The 16,659-nt window shown below is 46.7% G+C and overlaps 1 protein-coding gene across 3 annotated transcripts in view; it reads right to left on the reverse strand.

The window, feature by feature from the left end:
• spata13 (spermatogenesis associated 13) overlaps nt 1-16,659 on the reverse strand; it is a 45,700-nt gene that overhangs the window by 7,607 nt on the left and 21,434 nt on the right. The window contains exons 2-6 of one of the 3 annotated variants that reach the window (XM_014159544.3): nt 14,250-16,064; nt 12,526-12,585; nt 8,653-9,096; nt 1,043-1,193; nt 381-508 (exon numbers count right to left, since the gene is read on the reverse strand). In XM_014159544.3, coding sequence (XP_014015019.3) covers nt 381-508; nt 1,043-1,193; nt 8,653-9,096; nt 12,526-12,585; nt 14,250-16,064 — 2,598 coding nt within the window. The remainder of the gene's footprint in view (nt 1-380; nt 509-1,042; nt 1,194-8,652; nt 9,097-12,525; nt 12,586-14,249; nt 16,065-16,659) is intronic. The other 2 variants (XM_014159546.3, XM_014159547.3) reach the window with 2 other exon arrangements.

Here is a 16,659-nt window from a genome sequence, read left to right on the forward strand (position 1 = left end):
AGATTTTCCAGTTAAAGAAATGAGAAGAGCCACATTATTCCCCTGATGTTTCTCTGTACTCAGAGTTACAGAGTCAGAGTTAGAGTTTTATGTAATGACAGACACGCACAGATAAATACAGAATTACATGCACAGCACACTCATGTCCGACACAAAGATTATGCTTGGACTTGGACACCAGAGCTGGGTCCAAACTTTGACCAAAACAGATCACACACAATCACACACATCAGGGACGACTTGGCAGAAAGGGCAAGTTGACTTGGAGAGACGTTACGTCTGTGGCCAGGAACGGTAACTGAACACACTCTGCAGGTAAACACCCAGGTAGGCAGGTAAACACCCAGGTAGGCAGGTAAACACCCAGGTAGGCAGCTCACCTGGCTGAGAGCAGACAGCTCCACCCCAGGCTGCAGGTACGTTGTGACATCACTGAGCTCGTCAAAGCTCCCCTCCTCCTCACTCACACTGTCACCATCCACCGCTGCAGAACGCTCTGAGCCGGCGTCTGCTTTGGGGAGGAGAGTACAGTTACAAACAGACATGCACACACACACTGAAAGAGGGGAAAGACATACTTTTACATTACACTTTCAAAGAGCCTGTCTGCTTTGCTGTTAATTTACAGACACTAGACCCACTCTGCCTCATTCTCACACCCCCTCACCACTCAACCCCACTCTGCCTCATTCTCACACCCTCCCCACTCAGCCTCATTCTCACACACCCTCACCACTCAACCCCACTCTGCCTCATTCTCACACCCTCCCCACTCAGCCTCATTCTCACACACCCTCACCACTCAACCCCTCAGCCTCATTCTCACACACCCTCACCATTCAACCCCACTCTGCCTCATTCTCACACCCCCTCACCACTCAACCCCACTCTGCCTCATTCTCACACCCCCTCACCACTCAACCCTACTCTGCCTCATTCTCACACCCCCTCGCCACTCTGCCTCATTCTCACACCCCCTCGCCACTCTGCCTCATTCTCACAGAAAAGCTCTCATCTTTAGTCCTCTCTTTCACACACACACCCTCAACACTGAGGAGTCTGTGTAGTTTGCGTCGTCCGAGGCGGTCCAGTCCGATGGGGGTGCTCTGGGAGAAGGTGGAGGGGCGGAACCTGGCCGACACCGCTTTGTAGGGGGGCACCTGGTGGGACGGGACAGGGGGGCGCGACAGGGGCTAGAGGGACATGGAGAGGACAGTGTTAGGGCCTTTGGGGGCATTATTTTACATACTGGGCATGTCCTCTGGAATACAGGTGGTGTAAATGATTTCACTGAGTTACAGTTCATAAGGAAATCAGTAAATTCATAGGCAGTAATCTATGGATTTCACATGACTGGAAATACAGATATGTACATTACCAACCAAAAGTTTGGACACCCTACTCATTCCAGGGTTTTTCTTAATTTCTTACCATTTTCTACATTGTAGAATAATAGTGAAGACGTCAAAACTATGAAATAACACATATGGAATCATGTAGAAACGAAAAAAGTGTTAACCAAATCAAAATATAATTTATACTTGAGATTCTTCAAAGTAGCCAACCTTTGCCTTGATGACAGCTTTGCACACTCTTCGCATTCTCTCAACCAGCTTCATGAGTAAGTCACCTGGAATGTATTTCAATTAACATGTGTGCCATGTTAAAAGTTAATTTGTGGAATTTCTTTCCTTCTTAATGAGCCAATCAGTTGTGTTGTGACAAGGTAGGGGTGGTATACAGAATATAGCCCTATTTGGTAAAATACCAAGTCCATATTATGGCAGGAACGACAGTCCATCGTTACTTTAAGAGACGAAGGTCAGTCAACACGGAACATTTCAAGAACTTTAAAAGTTTCTTCAAGTGCAGTCGCAGAAACCATCAAGTGCTATGATGAAACTGGCTCTCATGAGGACCACCACAGGAAAGGAATGCCCAGAGTTACCTCTGCTGCAGAGGATAAGTTCATTAGTAAACTGCACCTCAGATGGCAGCCCAAATAAATGCTTCAGAGTTTAAGTAACAGACACATCTCAACATCAACTGTTCAGAGGAGGCTGTGTGAATCAGGCCTTCATGGTCAAATTGCTGCAAAGAATCCACTACTAAGGAAACCAATAAGAAGAAGAGACTTGCTTGGGCCAAGAAACACAAGCAATGGACATTAGACCGGTGGAAATCTGTCCTTTGGTCTGATGAGTCCGAATTAGATTTTTGGTTCCAACTGCCGTGTCTTTCTGAGACGTAGAGTAGGTGAACGTATGATCTCGGCATGTGTGGTTCCCACAGTGAAACATGGAGGTTGTGTATGATTTTGCTATAATTGGCATCATCATTGCTTTAAAATGGCATGTACAGACATGATACTGTAAATACACATATTTTTGATATTCTGAGAATATGGCAACCATGTTGTGGGTATGTTTCTACCAGAACCAACACTACCTCCTGGGCCATGTTCTACCCGAACCAACACTACCACCTGGGCCATGTTCTACCCGAACCAACACTACCACCTGGACCATGTTTCTACCAGAACCAACACTACCACCCTGGACCATGTTTCTACCAGAACCAACACTACCACCTGGACCATGTTCTACCCGAACCAACACTACCACCTGGGCCATGTTTCTACCAGAACCAACACTACCACCTGGACCATGTTCCTACCAGAACCAACACTACCACCTGGACCATGTTTCTACCAGAACCAACACTACCACCTGGACCATGTTTCTACCAGAACCAACACTACCACCTGGACCATGTTCCTACCAGAACCAACACTACCACCTGGACCATGTTTCTACCAGAACCAACACTACCACCTGGACCATGTTCCTACCAGAACCAACACTACCACCTGGGCCATGTTTCTACCAGAACCAACACTACCACCTGGACCATGTTCTACCCGAACCAACACTACCACCCTGGACCATGTTCTACCAGAACCAACACTACCACCTGGACCATGTTTCTACCAGAACCAACACTACCACCTGGACCATGTTCTACCAGAACCAACACTACCACCTGGACCATGTTCCTACCAGAACCAACACTACCACCTGGACCATGTTTCTACCAGAACCAACACTACCACCTGGACCATGTTCTACCAGAACCAACACTACCACCTGGGCCATGTTCTACCCGAACCAACACTACCACCTGGGCCATGTTTCTACCAGAACCAACACTACCACCTGGACCATGTTCCTACAAGAACCAACACTACCACCTGGACCATGTTCTACCAGAACCAACACTACCACCTGGACCATGTTTCTACCAGAACCAACACTACCACCTGGGCCATGTTCCTACCAGAACCAACACTACCACCTGGACCATGTTTCTGCCAGAACCAACACTACCACCTGGACCATGTTCTACCAGAACCAACACTACCACCTGGACCATGTTCTACCAGAACCAACACTACCACCTGGACCATGTTTCTACCAGAACCAACACTACCACCCTGGACCATGTTTCTACCAGAACCAACACTACCACCTGGACCATGTTTCTACCAGAACCAACACTACCACCTGGACCATGTTTCTACCAGAACCAACACTACCACCTGGACCATGTTTCTACCAGAACCAACACTACCACCTGGACCATGTTTCTACCAGAACCAACACTACCACCCTGGACCATGTTCCTACAAGAACCAACACTACCACCCTGGACCATGTTTCTACCAGAACCAACACTACCACCTGGGCCATGTTTCTACCAGAACCAACACTACCACCTGGGCCATGTTTCTACCAGAACCAACACTACCACCTGGACCATGTTCCTACAAGAACCAACACTACCACCTGGACCATGTTTCTACCAGAACCAACACTACCACCTGGACCATGTTTCTACCAGAACCAACACTACCACCTGGACCATGTTCCTACCAGAACCAACACTACCACCTGGACCATGTTTCTACCAGAACCAACACTACCACCTGGACCATGTTTCTACCAGAACCAACACTACCACCCTGGACCATGTTTCTACCAGAACCAACACTACCACCTGGACCATGTTTCTACCAGAACCAACACTACCACCTGGACCATGTTTCTACCAGAACCAACACTACCACCTGGACCATGTTTCTACCAGAACCAACACTACCACCTGGACCATGTTTCTACCAGAACCAACACTACCACCTGGACCATGTTCTATCAGAACCAACACTACCTCCTGGGCCATGTTTCTACCAGAACCAACACTACCACCTGGGCCATGTTTCTACCAGAACCAACACTACCACCTGGGCCATGTTTCTACCAGAACCAACACTACCACCTGGACCATGTTCTACCAGAACCAACACTACCACCTGGGCCATGTTTCTACCAGAACCAACACTACCACCTGGACCATGTTTCTACCAGAACCAACACTACCACCTGGACCATGTTTCTACCAGAACCAACACTACCACCTGGACCATGTTTCTACCAGAACCAACACTACCACCCTGGACCATGTTTCTACCAGAACCAACACTACCACCCTGGACCATGTTCCTACCAGAACCAACACTACCACCCTGGACCATGTTCCTACAAGAACCAACACTACCACCCTGGACCATGTTTCTACCAGAACCAACACTACCACCTGGGCCATGTTTCTACCAGAACCAACACTACCACCTGGACCATGTTTCTACCAGAACCAACACTACCACCTGGACCATGTTCTACCAGAACCAACACTACCACCTGGACCATGTTCCTACAAGAACCAACACTACCACCTGGACCATGTTTCTACCAGAACCAACACTACCACCTGGACCATGTTTCTACCAGAACCAACACTACCACCCTGGACCATGTTTCTACCAGAACCAACACTACCACCCTGGACCATGTTTCTACCAGAACCAACACTACCACCTGGACCATGTTTCTATCAGAATCAACACTACCACCTGGACCATGTTCTACCAGAACCAACACTACCACCTGGACCATGTTTCTACCAGAACCAACACTACCACCTGGACCATGTTTCTACCAGAACCAACACTACCACCTGGACCATGTTTCTACCAGAACCAACACTACCACCTGGACCATGTTTCTACCAGAACCAACACTACCACCTGGACCATGTTTCTACCAGAACCAACACTACCACCTGGACCATGTTTCTACCAGAACCAACACTACCACCTGGACCATGTTCCTACCAGAACCAACACTACCACCTGGACCATGTTTCTACCAGAACCAACACTACCACCTGGACCATGTTTCTACCAGAACCAACACTACCACCTGGACCATGTTTCTACCAGAACCAACACTACCACCTGGACCATGTTTCTACCAGAACCAACACTACCACCTGGACCATGTTTCTACCAGAACCAACACTACCACCCTGGACCATGTTTCTACCAGAACCAACACTACCACCTGGACCATGTTTCTACCAGAACCAACACTACCACCTGGACCATGTTTCTACCAGAACCAACACTACCACCTGGACCATGTTTCTACCAGAACCAACACTACCACCTGGACCATGTTCTACCAGAACCAACACTACCACCTGGGCCATGTTTCTACCAGAACCAACACTACCACCTGGACCATGTTTCTACCAGAACCAACACTACCACCTGGACCATGTTTCTACCAGAACCAACACTACCACCTGGACCATGTTTCTACCAGAACCAACACTACCACCCTGGACCATGTTTCTACCAGAACCAACACTACCACCTGGACCATGTTCCTACAAGAACCAACACTACCACCTGGACCATGTTCTACCAGAACCAACACTACCACCTGGACCATGTTCCTACAAGAACCAACACTACCACCTGGACCATGTTCTACCAGAACCAACACTACCACCCTGGACCATGTTTCTACCAGAACCAACACTACCACCTGGGCCATGTTTCTACCAGAACCAACACTACCACCTGGACCATGTTTCTACCAGAACCAACACTACCACCTGGACCATGTTCTACCAGAACCAACACTACCACCTGGACCATGTTCCTACAAGAACCAACACTACCACCTGGACCATGTTTCTACCAGAACCAACACTACCACCTGGACCATGTTTCTACCAGAACCAACACTACCACCCTGGACCATGTTTCTACCAGAACCAACACTACCACCCTGGACCATGTTTCTACCAGAATCAACACTACCACCTGGACCATGTTTCTATCAGAATCAACACTACCACCTGGACCATGTTCTACCAGAACCAACACTACCACCTGGACCATGTTTCTACCAGAACCAACACTACCACCTGGACCATGTTCCTACCAGAACCAACACTACCACCTGGACCATGTTTCTACCAGAACCAACACTACCACCTGGACCATGTTCTACCAGAACCAACACTACCACCTGGACCATGTTCTACCAGAACCAACACTACCACCTGGACCATGTTCCTACAAGAACCAACACTACCACCTGGGCCATGTTTCTACCAGAACCAACACTACCACCTGGACCATGTTTCTACCAGAACCAACACTACCACCTGGACCATGTTTCTACCAGAACCAACACTACCACCTGGACCATGTTTCTACCAGAACCAACACTACCACCTGGACCATGTTCTACCAGAACCAACACTACCACCTGGACCATGTTCTACCAGAACCAACACTACCACCTGGACCATGTTCCTACAAGAACCAACACTACCACCTGGGCCATGTTTCTACCAGAACCAACACTACCACCTGGACCATGTTTCTACCAGAACCAACACTACCACCTGGACCATGTTTCTACCAGAACCAACACTACCACCTGGACCATGTTTCTACCAGAACCAACACTACCACCTGGACCATGTTCTACCAGAACCAACACTACCACCTGGACCTTTGCTGGTGACACTGAGTGATTTATTTAGAATTCAAGGCAAACAACCAGCATGGCTACCACAGAATTCTGCAGTGATACACATGTGGGAAGTCCTTCAAGACTGTTGGAAAAACATTCCTCATGAAGCTGGTTGAGAGAATGCCAATAGGGTGCAAAGATATCAAAAGGCAAAAAGTAGCTACTTTGAAGAATGTAAAATATATCTTGATTTGTTTAACACTTTTTTGGTTACTACACGATCTCATGTGTTATTTCATAGTTTGATGTATTCACTATTATACAATGTAGAAAACAGTAAAAATAAAGAAAAACCCTTGAATGAGTAGGTGTGTCCAAACTTTTGACTGGTACTGTATGTGTTGGTCACAGATACCTTTATTTTTTTTGAAATGTTAAGGTATGGATCTTAAAACCAGTCTGTATTTGGTGTGATCACCATTTGCCTCATGCAGCGAGACACATCGCATAGAGTTGATCAGACTGTTGATTGTGGCCTGTGGAATGCTGTCCCACTCCTCTTCCATGGCTGTGGGAAGTTGCTTGATATTGGAGGGAACTGGAACACACTGTCATACATGTCGATCCAGAGAATCCCAAACATTCTCAATGGGTGATATGTCTGGTGAGTATGCATGCATTGAAGAACTGGGACAGGTTCAGCTTCAAGGATTTGTTTACAGATTCTTGCGACATGGGGCCGTGCATCATCATGCTGAAACATGAGGTGATGTGGCAGATGAATGGCACGACAACGGGCCTCAGAATCCCGTCACCGTATAGCTGTGCATTCAAAATGCCATCGGGAAAATGCTAAATGTGTTTGTTGTCTGTAACTTATGCCTGCCCATACCATAACCTTACCGCCACCATGGGGCACTCTGTTCACAACGTTGACATCAGCAAACCGCTCGCCCACACAACGCCATATACGCATGCTGCCTGCCATTTGCCCGTGAAGAGAACACTTATCCAACGTGCCAGTGGCCATCGAGGGGGAGCATTTTTCCACTAAAGTCAGTTACGACGCCGAACTGCAGTCAAGTCAAGACCCTGGTGAAGACAACAAGCAGCCAGATGAGCTTCCCTGAGACGTTTCTGACAGCTTGTGCAGAAATTCTTCAGTTGTACAAACCCACAGTTTCATCAGCTGTCCAGGTGGCTGGTCTCAGACTATCCCGCAGGTGAAGATGTGGATGTCCTGGGCTGGCGTGGTACACGTGGTCTGCGGTTGTGAGGCCAGTTGGATGTACTGCCAAATTCTCTAAAATGATGTTGGAGGTGGCTTATGGTAGAGAAATGAACATTCAATTCTGGCAACAACTCTGTTGGACATTCCTGCAGTCAGCATGCAAATTGCACACTCCCACAAAACTTGAGACATTGTGGCATAGAGTTGTGTGACAAAACGGCACGTTAGAGGGGCCTTTTATTGTCCCCAGCACAAAGTGCACCTGTGTAATGATCATGTTGTTTAATCAGATTCTTGATATGCCACACCTGTCAGGTGGATGGGTTATCTTGGCAAAGGAGAAATCGCTCACTAACAGGGATGTAAAAAAATCTGTGCACAAAATTAGAGAAATAAGCTTTTTGTTCATATGGAAAATTTCTGGGATCTTTTATTTCAGCTCATGAAACATGGGACCAACGCTTTACATGTTGCGTTTAGATTTCTGTTCAGTATATATATCTAGCCATTGTTTAGAGGTGAGGTTCTTACAGAAGGCAGACGGTCCTCTCTCTCCTCAGCTCCTCCAATAACAGACATTGGCCGTCTCCTCCGGCACTGGAGATCTCCATTCATATTGTAGTTCTCTGGGCTGTCACTGTCCTGCGAGCCTCCATTGCTTTTGCAGTCTTGACAGGGAGTTCCATTTTTAGTCCTCTCCTTAGGATGTAGCTCCGTCTCCTCCTCGGGGATGGTGTACTTCCTGGCTACCAGCTGAGCGTAGTCAGAGATTGGCCGAGGCCTCGATCGGCCCGCCCTTTGCCTGGGGATGAAGGACGTGGACGTTTCTGTGGAACCTATTTTCGTCGGTGACATGGATGAAGTGGGAGACTCTGGGGGACATGTTGGTGTGAGAGAAGGGGTACTGGTGGCTGAAGGAGGGGGCGTCTCTTCACCCCCTAATAGTGCCTCTCTGCCCTGTTCGTCTAACGTACCCTGAAGGTGAGAGCAAAGGTGAAAGGTCAATGAGATGCCCCACAATGTTTGCTTTTAACAAACATCTGCAGGAAGGAAGGTCTGAATCAAAAACAGAGCATGCCTTTTAGTTGACGTGTCATTAATGTGGAAAGTTATTACTAATGTCTTTGGACTCTAATATATATTTGCACATTCTTTTCCCCATATCACATAACCTCAAGAAATAAAAAGGTCTTATCAAATTGTATGTGTACACACAAGTAGGAGCAATAGCGGAGTACACATTTATTCCTATTTAGGTTGCTGGTCATTTGAAAAATAGAGCAATGTTTAGTCTAACTGACCAAAAAGCTTACTGCTGTAATGTGTTCTGTTCTGTTTTAGGCTAGTTTGACATTAGTATTGGGTATTTTTCCCAAAGAGAGAGGGGTAAAAACCCATTTGAATTCAATCCCTTTTTGACAGTACCCCTTTTAAACTTGAACGAAACCTTTCATACATACAGTGCCTTCAGAAAGTATTCCTACCCCTAGACTTATTCCACATTTTGTTGTGTTACAGCCTCAACTCAAAATGGATTAAATAGATTTCTCTCCACCATCGACATACAATACCCCATAATGACAAAGTGAAAACATGTTGACATTTTTACTAATTTATTGAAAATGAAATACAGAAATCTCTTCTACAAAAGTATCCACACCCCTGAGTCAATACATGTTAAAATCACCTTTAGCAGTGATTACAGCTGTGAGTCTTTCTGGGTAAGTCTAAGAGCTTTCCACACCTGGATTGTACAATATTTGCACATTATTATTTTCAAAATTCTTCAAGCTCTGACAAGTTGGTTGTTGATCATAGCTAGACAACCATTTTAGTCTAGCCATAGATATTTCAAGCGGGTTTAAGTCAAAACTGTAACTCGGCCACTCAGGAACATACACGGTCTTCTTGGTAAGCAACTCCAAAGTAGATTTGGCCTTGTGTTTTAGGTTATTGTCCTGCTGAAAGGTGAATTCATCTCCCAGTGTCTGGTGGAAAGCAGACAACCAGATTTTCCTCTAGGATTTTGCCTGTGCTTAGCGTAATTTCCGGACTATTAAGCGCACCTGAATATAAGTCGCACCCACTGAATTTAAAAAATATATATATTTTGAACATAAATAAGCCGCACATGTCTATAAGCCGCAAGTGCCTACCGGTACATTGAAACATATGAACTTTACACAGGCTTTAACGAAACACGGCTTGTAACAAAAATAAATAGGCTTTAACAAAACACGGCTTGTAACAAAAATAAATAGGCTTTAACGAAACATGGCTTGTAACAAAAAATAAAAAATTAGCAGTAAGCTTTAGTTGTCTTTTTGCACTGAGTCAATTCCTCACGCTGCTGTTTCCAACGTCTTATCATGGACTCATTAAGACCAAGCTCCCGTGCAGCAGCTCTATTTCCTTTTCCAACAGCCAGATCAATCGCCTTCAACTTGAAAGCTGCATCATATGCATTTCTCCGTGTCTTTACCATGATGAGGGTGACAAAATGACTACCGTAATCAGAATGATGGGAAGTTTGAGAGCGCTCGATTTAATCTAAACAGTAAACAAAAAAGTTGTTTGACCTTAACCCGTTCGGCATTTTCATTGGTCTAATGAAAGCTTCATGCCGCCCAAAAACTGAGCACGTCACAGAATGTGTTTTTTTGGAGAAAAAAAATTGAATGCGGGAAAAATCCATATATTAGCCGCGTCATTGTTTAAGCCGCGAGGTTCAAAGCCTGGGAAAAAAGTTGCGGCTTATAGTCCGGAACTTATGGTAGCTCAATTCCGTTTCTGTTTTATACTGAAAAACTCCCCAGTTCTTAAAGATTACAAGCATACCCATAACATGATGCAGCCACCACCATGCTTGAAAAAATGGAATGGTACTCAGTAATGTGTTGTATTGGATTTGCCCCAAACACAACTCTGTTTTCAGGACAAAAAGTTAATTACTTTGCCAATTTTTTGCAGTCTTACTTTAGTGCCTTCTTGCAAACAGGATGCATGTTGTGGAATATTTTTATTCTGTTAGGATTCCTTCTTTTCACTGTCAATTAGGTTAGTATTGTGGAGTAAGTACAATATCGTTAATACATCCTCAGTTCTCTCCTATCACAGCCATTAAACTCCGTAACCGTTTTAAAGTCACCATTGGCTCTCCGGCAAATAAGTTAGGAAGAAAGACTATCTTCATAGTGACTGGGTATATTGATACACCATCCAAAGTGTAATTGATAACTTCACCATGCTCAAAGGGATATTCAATGTCTGCTTTTTTTTTACCTATCTACAAATAGGTGATGATCTTTGCTAGGCATTGGAAAACCTCCATGGTCTTTGTGGTTGAATCTTTGTTTGAAATTCACTGCTCGACTAAGGGACCTTACAGATAATTGAATGTTTGGGGTAAAGAGACGAGGAAGTAATAAAAAAATTATTTTAAAACACTATTACTGAACAGAGTGAGTCCATGCAACTTCTTAAGCAAATTTTTAATCCTGAACTTATTCAGGTTTGCCATAACAATGGGGTTGAACACTTGACTCAAGACATTTCAGCTTTCCATTTTTTATTAATTTGTAAAAATGACTAAAAACACAATTCCACTTTGACATTATGGGGTTTTGTGTGCTGGCCAATGACCGCAAATGTCAATTGAATCCATTTTAAATTTGGGCTGCAGCAAAAAAATGTGGAAAAAGTCAAGGGGTGTGAATACTTTTTGAGGGCACTGTATTTTTCTGTTGTAGGAGTGCTCAGAAAGTACATTTTTTGACCTGAATGCCAAAATATTCAAGAGATAAAGGTGTTCAAAGTTGACCCATTTTGCATACCCCACCATACCATGAGACATCCATGTCTTCCTTACTGAAAAAAAATAACAATAAATATACATACATACAGCTGAAGTGGGAAGTTTACATTCACTTATGTTGGAGTCATTAAAACTTGTTTTTCAACCACTCCACAAATTTCTTGTAACAAACTATAGTTTTGGCAAGTCGATTAGGACATCTACTTTGTGCATGACACAAGTAATTTTCCCAACAATTGTTTACAGACAGATTATTTCACTTATAATTCACTGTATGACAATTCCAGTGGGTCAGAAGTTTACATACACTAAGTTGACTGTGCCTTTAAACAGCTTGGAAAATTCCAGAAAATGATGTCATAGCTTTAGAAGCTTCTGATAGACTAATTGACATCATTTGAGTGAATTGGAGGTGTACCTGTGGATGTATTTCAAGGCCTACCTTCAAACTCAGTGCCTCTTGCTTGACAATTTGCCCATGTCCAAAAATTCACTTTCTGACAACTTCTTCCATGGGCAAACATGTACGGAACTTTTGTTTAAATCAAAAGGGATGGTGTCAAATAGTGATTGAATTCAAATGTATTTACCCAGAGATGTCCTCTTATCTCCTGGTCCTCCTGATCTTGGTCTGGTCTGGTCCATACGCACTGGAAATGTACACAGTGGATCAGCACCATGGTCAAATGACAACCCACTGGCAGGCCTCTGTCCCGAGGCCTGGGTCTCCCTCTCCTTTAGTCCTCTACTGTACGTTCCCCTGCTTCTCGCTCTTCAACTAAAGTAAATGTGCTCCTTCCCCTCATCTTATCAGCTAAAATCTGCCATCATGGTCCTCGATCAAATAAACCAGTCTTCTGATGGACCTCTAGTCCTCTAACAACCCTAGTGTATTATTCCTGGTTGTGTCTGTAGCGTTTTCCTACATCTGCCTCTGTAAACTCTCCCAGGCTCAGTGTGACTAGTGGACTTTGTCCCCTTGGCCTGCCTGCTGTATAGCTCCCATCTGAAGGCTGGGGGCATTCAGGACGTACTGTTTAGCTCCCATCTGAAGGCATTCAGGACGTACTGTTTAGCTCCCATCTGAAGGCATTCAGGACGTACTGTTTAGCTCCCATCTGAAGGCTGGGGGCATTCAGGACGTACTGTTTAGCTCCCATCTGAAGGCTGGGGGGGGCATTCAGGACGTACTGTTTAGCTCCCATCTGAAGGCTGGGGGGGGGGGCATTCAGGACGTACTGTTTAGCTCCCATCTGAAGGCTGGGGGGCATTCAGGACGTACTGTTTAGCTCCCATCTGAAGGCTGGGGGGCATTCAGGACGTACTGTTTAGCTCCCATCTGAAGGCTGGGGGGGGCATTCAGGACGTACTGTTTAGCTCCCATCTGAAGGCTGGGGGCATTCAGGATGTACTGTTTAGCTCCCATCTGAAGGCTGGGGGGGGCATTCAGGACGTACTGTTTAGCTCCCATCTGAAGGCTGGGGGGGGCATTCAGGACGTACTGTTTAGCTCCCATCTGAAGGCTGGGGGCATTCAGGATGTACTGTTTAGCTCCCATCTGAAGGCTGGGGGGCATTCAGGACGTACTGTTTAGCTCCCATCTGAAGGCTGGGGGCATTCAGGACGTACTGTTTAGCTCCCATCTGAAGGCTGGGGGGCATTCAGGACGTACTGTTTAGATCCCATCTGAAGGCTGGGGGCATTCAGGACGTACTGCGGATTGCCAACATATCCTAATGACTATGATCACACTTCCTCAATTTAAATATTATGGTGACTCTATACCAAAGATGGTTTAGAAACCAAGTTCGAGTTATCAGTAGGGCTAGGTGGGATACCGGATTTTACTATAGATCGGTATTGATGCCAAGACCGGTTTGGGTTTTTACTTTACCTTCTCTAACGGTATTTGATATGCCGTGGTCTCTCTCTCTCTCTCTCTCTCTCTCTCTCTCTCTCTCTCTCTCTCTCTCTCTCTCTCTCTCTCTCTCTCTCTCTCTCTCTCTCTCTCTCTCTCTCTCTCTCTCTCTCTCTCTCTCTCTCTCTCTCTCTCTCTCTCTCTCTCTCTCTCTCTCTCTCTCTCTCTCTCTCTCTCTCTCTATATATATATATATATATATATATATATATATATATATATATATAAATACATAAGCGTTCTATAATCAAATCACTGTTCCCTTTGAGCCCGCTGATCAACAGCAATATGTAGAGGATAACCTGATAACACCTTTCAGATCGGTAGACAAGCCATTCCAAAGCACTACAGGACAGAGCCAGTGTAGCATTTTGGACTATCAACGTATTCTCTTACCTGCTTTGGTTCCGTCTTTCCCTCTGCGTTCACGTCTGGCTGGTGTTTGCTGTGACTCCCACAGGGCTCCCCCTGGGGGTGTGGAGCGGAATCACACTGTGCTCTCCATCCGTCTCCCTGTCCCTCCTGAGGCCTGTCCCCCTCACACAGGCTGCTCCTCTGAGCACGAGCACTCAGGGAAAGTGAGGTTGTAGTGAAAGGCTGGTTAATGCTGGGGAAAGTGAAGACATGGTCTGGGTGGTACTCAGACTGGGGGTCTGGGTGGTACTCAGACTGGGGGTCTGGGTGGTACTCAGACTGGGGGTCTGGGTGGTACTCAGACTGGGGGTCTGGGTGGTACTCAGACTGGGGGTCTGGGTGGTACTCAGACTGGGGGTCTGGGTGGTACTCAGACTGGGGGTCTGGGTGGTACTCAGACTGGGGGTCTGGGTGGTACTCAGACTGGGGGTCTGGGTGGTACTCAGACTGGGGCTGGATGGTAGGCGTGTGTTCCAGTCGTACTGAAGTGCTGTTCCTCTTCCTCTCCGCTGCAGCTCTCGTTCTGGCGGGCGAGGGCCGGCGTTGGCGGTCGCTGGCGGGCAGGCAGGGCGTGCGTCGCGAGTAGTCGTCATGGAGACGGCTGAGGGGTGACAAGGGGGTCACGGGGGAGCCAGGGGAGGTGACAGGAGACGGGTTAGGCCTGCGTCTCACGGTCAGGTCAGTCATACTGCCCACTAGCTTCAACATGTGGCCCTTGGCCCCCACTGGACTCCTAAAGCGAACAGGGCTCTGGCTGCGGTCCCTATGGTCACCGGATGAGGCACTGGCTGTTCTCTGGATGCTGGGGTCCCCATTGGCACCTGGGGAGTCTGTCTGAGGAGAGGGACAGGGGACTTTGTGTCTGAAAGGGCCCTTGAAGAGGTGTAGGTTGTCTGCACTCTTGCTCAGTCTGCTTAGCGTGTCCACGTTTTCAGTCACACTCTCCTCCAAATGGAGGTTCACCTCTGACACTGAACCGGAGCCTGAACCTGGCCTCTGATTGGTTGAAACCCCCAGTCCTGGACCCTCCCCTCGTTTCCCCTGCCCAGCGTCCAGCAGTGAGATGCGCCCCGCCCCGTACGCTCTCCGAATACTCCTGGAGAACCATGTGTTTCTCTGTAGTCCATCTTCCTCATCTACTACCTCCTCATCTTCATTGTCAGAACCATAAGGGCTCAACCCAGCCATCTGTTGGCCAATAGACACCCCATTGGAGACTCTATAGCCCTCCCCACATCTAAGTCTTGGGCTCTGATTGGTTGTGACCATTCCATTATCTCCACCCTGGATGGCTGCTGAGGTGTACTCTTCATCCTGATTGGCTGTCCCTCGGTTCTGGATGCCCTGGAGCACTGAGGAGCGTAGCTTCTTAAAGGAGCCCATGACGGTCAGCCCTGACAGGCCTGGCCAAACCTGCGGGACCCCGGCACTGGATGGAGGGCCCTGAAAGGAGAGGGGCCTGGTAGAGCCCTGACTGTCCCCGGGAACAGTGCACTTCTTCTGGGTAGAGAAGAGCCTCATGATCCTGGAGGGTTGGCCTATCACAGGGCTGGACCAGCTGGCTGTGTTGAACCTGTTCAGTCTACTCTCTTCACTGTTAAAGTCACAGGTCATGGGCTGTATCTGAGCATCACACCCAGACGGGGGCACTGCCATCGAAACATGAGCCTCCAAGGGGTAAAGGTCGCTGAGGGGTCGGGGTCGGGCTGGAGGTCGAAGGTCAGGGTCGGATGTGGAGCCACGGCGATAGGAGAGAGAGTCCTCGCTGGTGGACGGGGTTCCATCGCTCTGCCATGCCTAAAGAAACAATAGACATGTTATATCATTGTTTTATCACTATGTACAGTGTCCTTGAAGACACTTCCATTTCAATGTTTTGTTATCCCTTATTACAATTCTAAACACAGGGATGTTAGAGGAAATTGCTGCAAGTGAAAATAAGAGCAGGTTATTGAGTTTATCCCTAGAGCCCCCTACTACCAGTAGCCTTTACCTATCAGTAACACTAGGCCTTTTATATTAACCTCATTTAGCTGATGGTCTTATTCAGAGACACTTACAGGAGCAATTAGGTTTAAGAGTGCCTTGCTCAAGGACACGGACAGAATTCCCCCCAAACCTAGTCAGCTTGGGGATTCAAACCAGCGACCTTTCGGTTACTGGCCCAGTGCTCTTAACTGCTAGCCTACCTGCCGCCTCCTTACACACAGCCCTGAAGGTTGAACAAGACAGGTGTCCACCATCCACTCTAAAGACCTTTCAGAAAGTACTTTAAACCAGAGGCAAGCTCCAGAGGCACATAAAAACACACTGCCAATTCAGAATGTCATTCAGAGAAACAGACAAAATGCACATTATTCAAGTAACAGATGTAAAGAAGGCATAATTATCT

The sequence above is a fragment of the Salmo salar genome, chromosome 19 (assembly GCF_965601325.2).
Source record: "Salmo salar chromosome 19, fSalSal1, whole genome shotgun sequence".
NCBI lineage: Eukaryota > Metazoa > Chordata > Actinopteri > Salmoniformes > Salmonidae > Salmo > Salmo salar.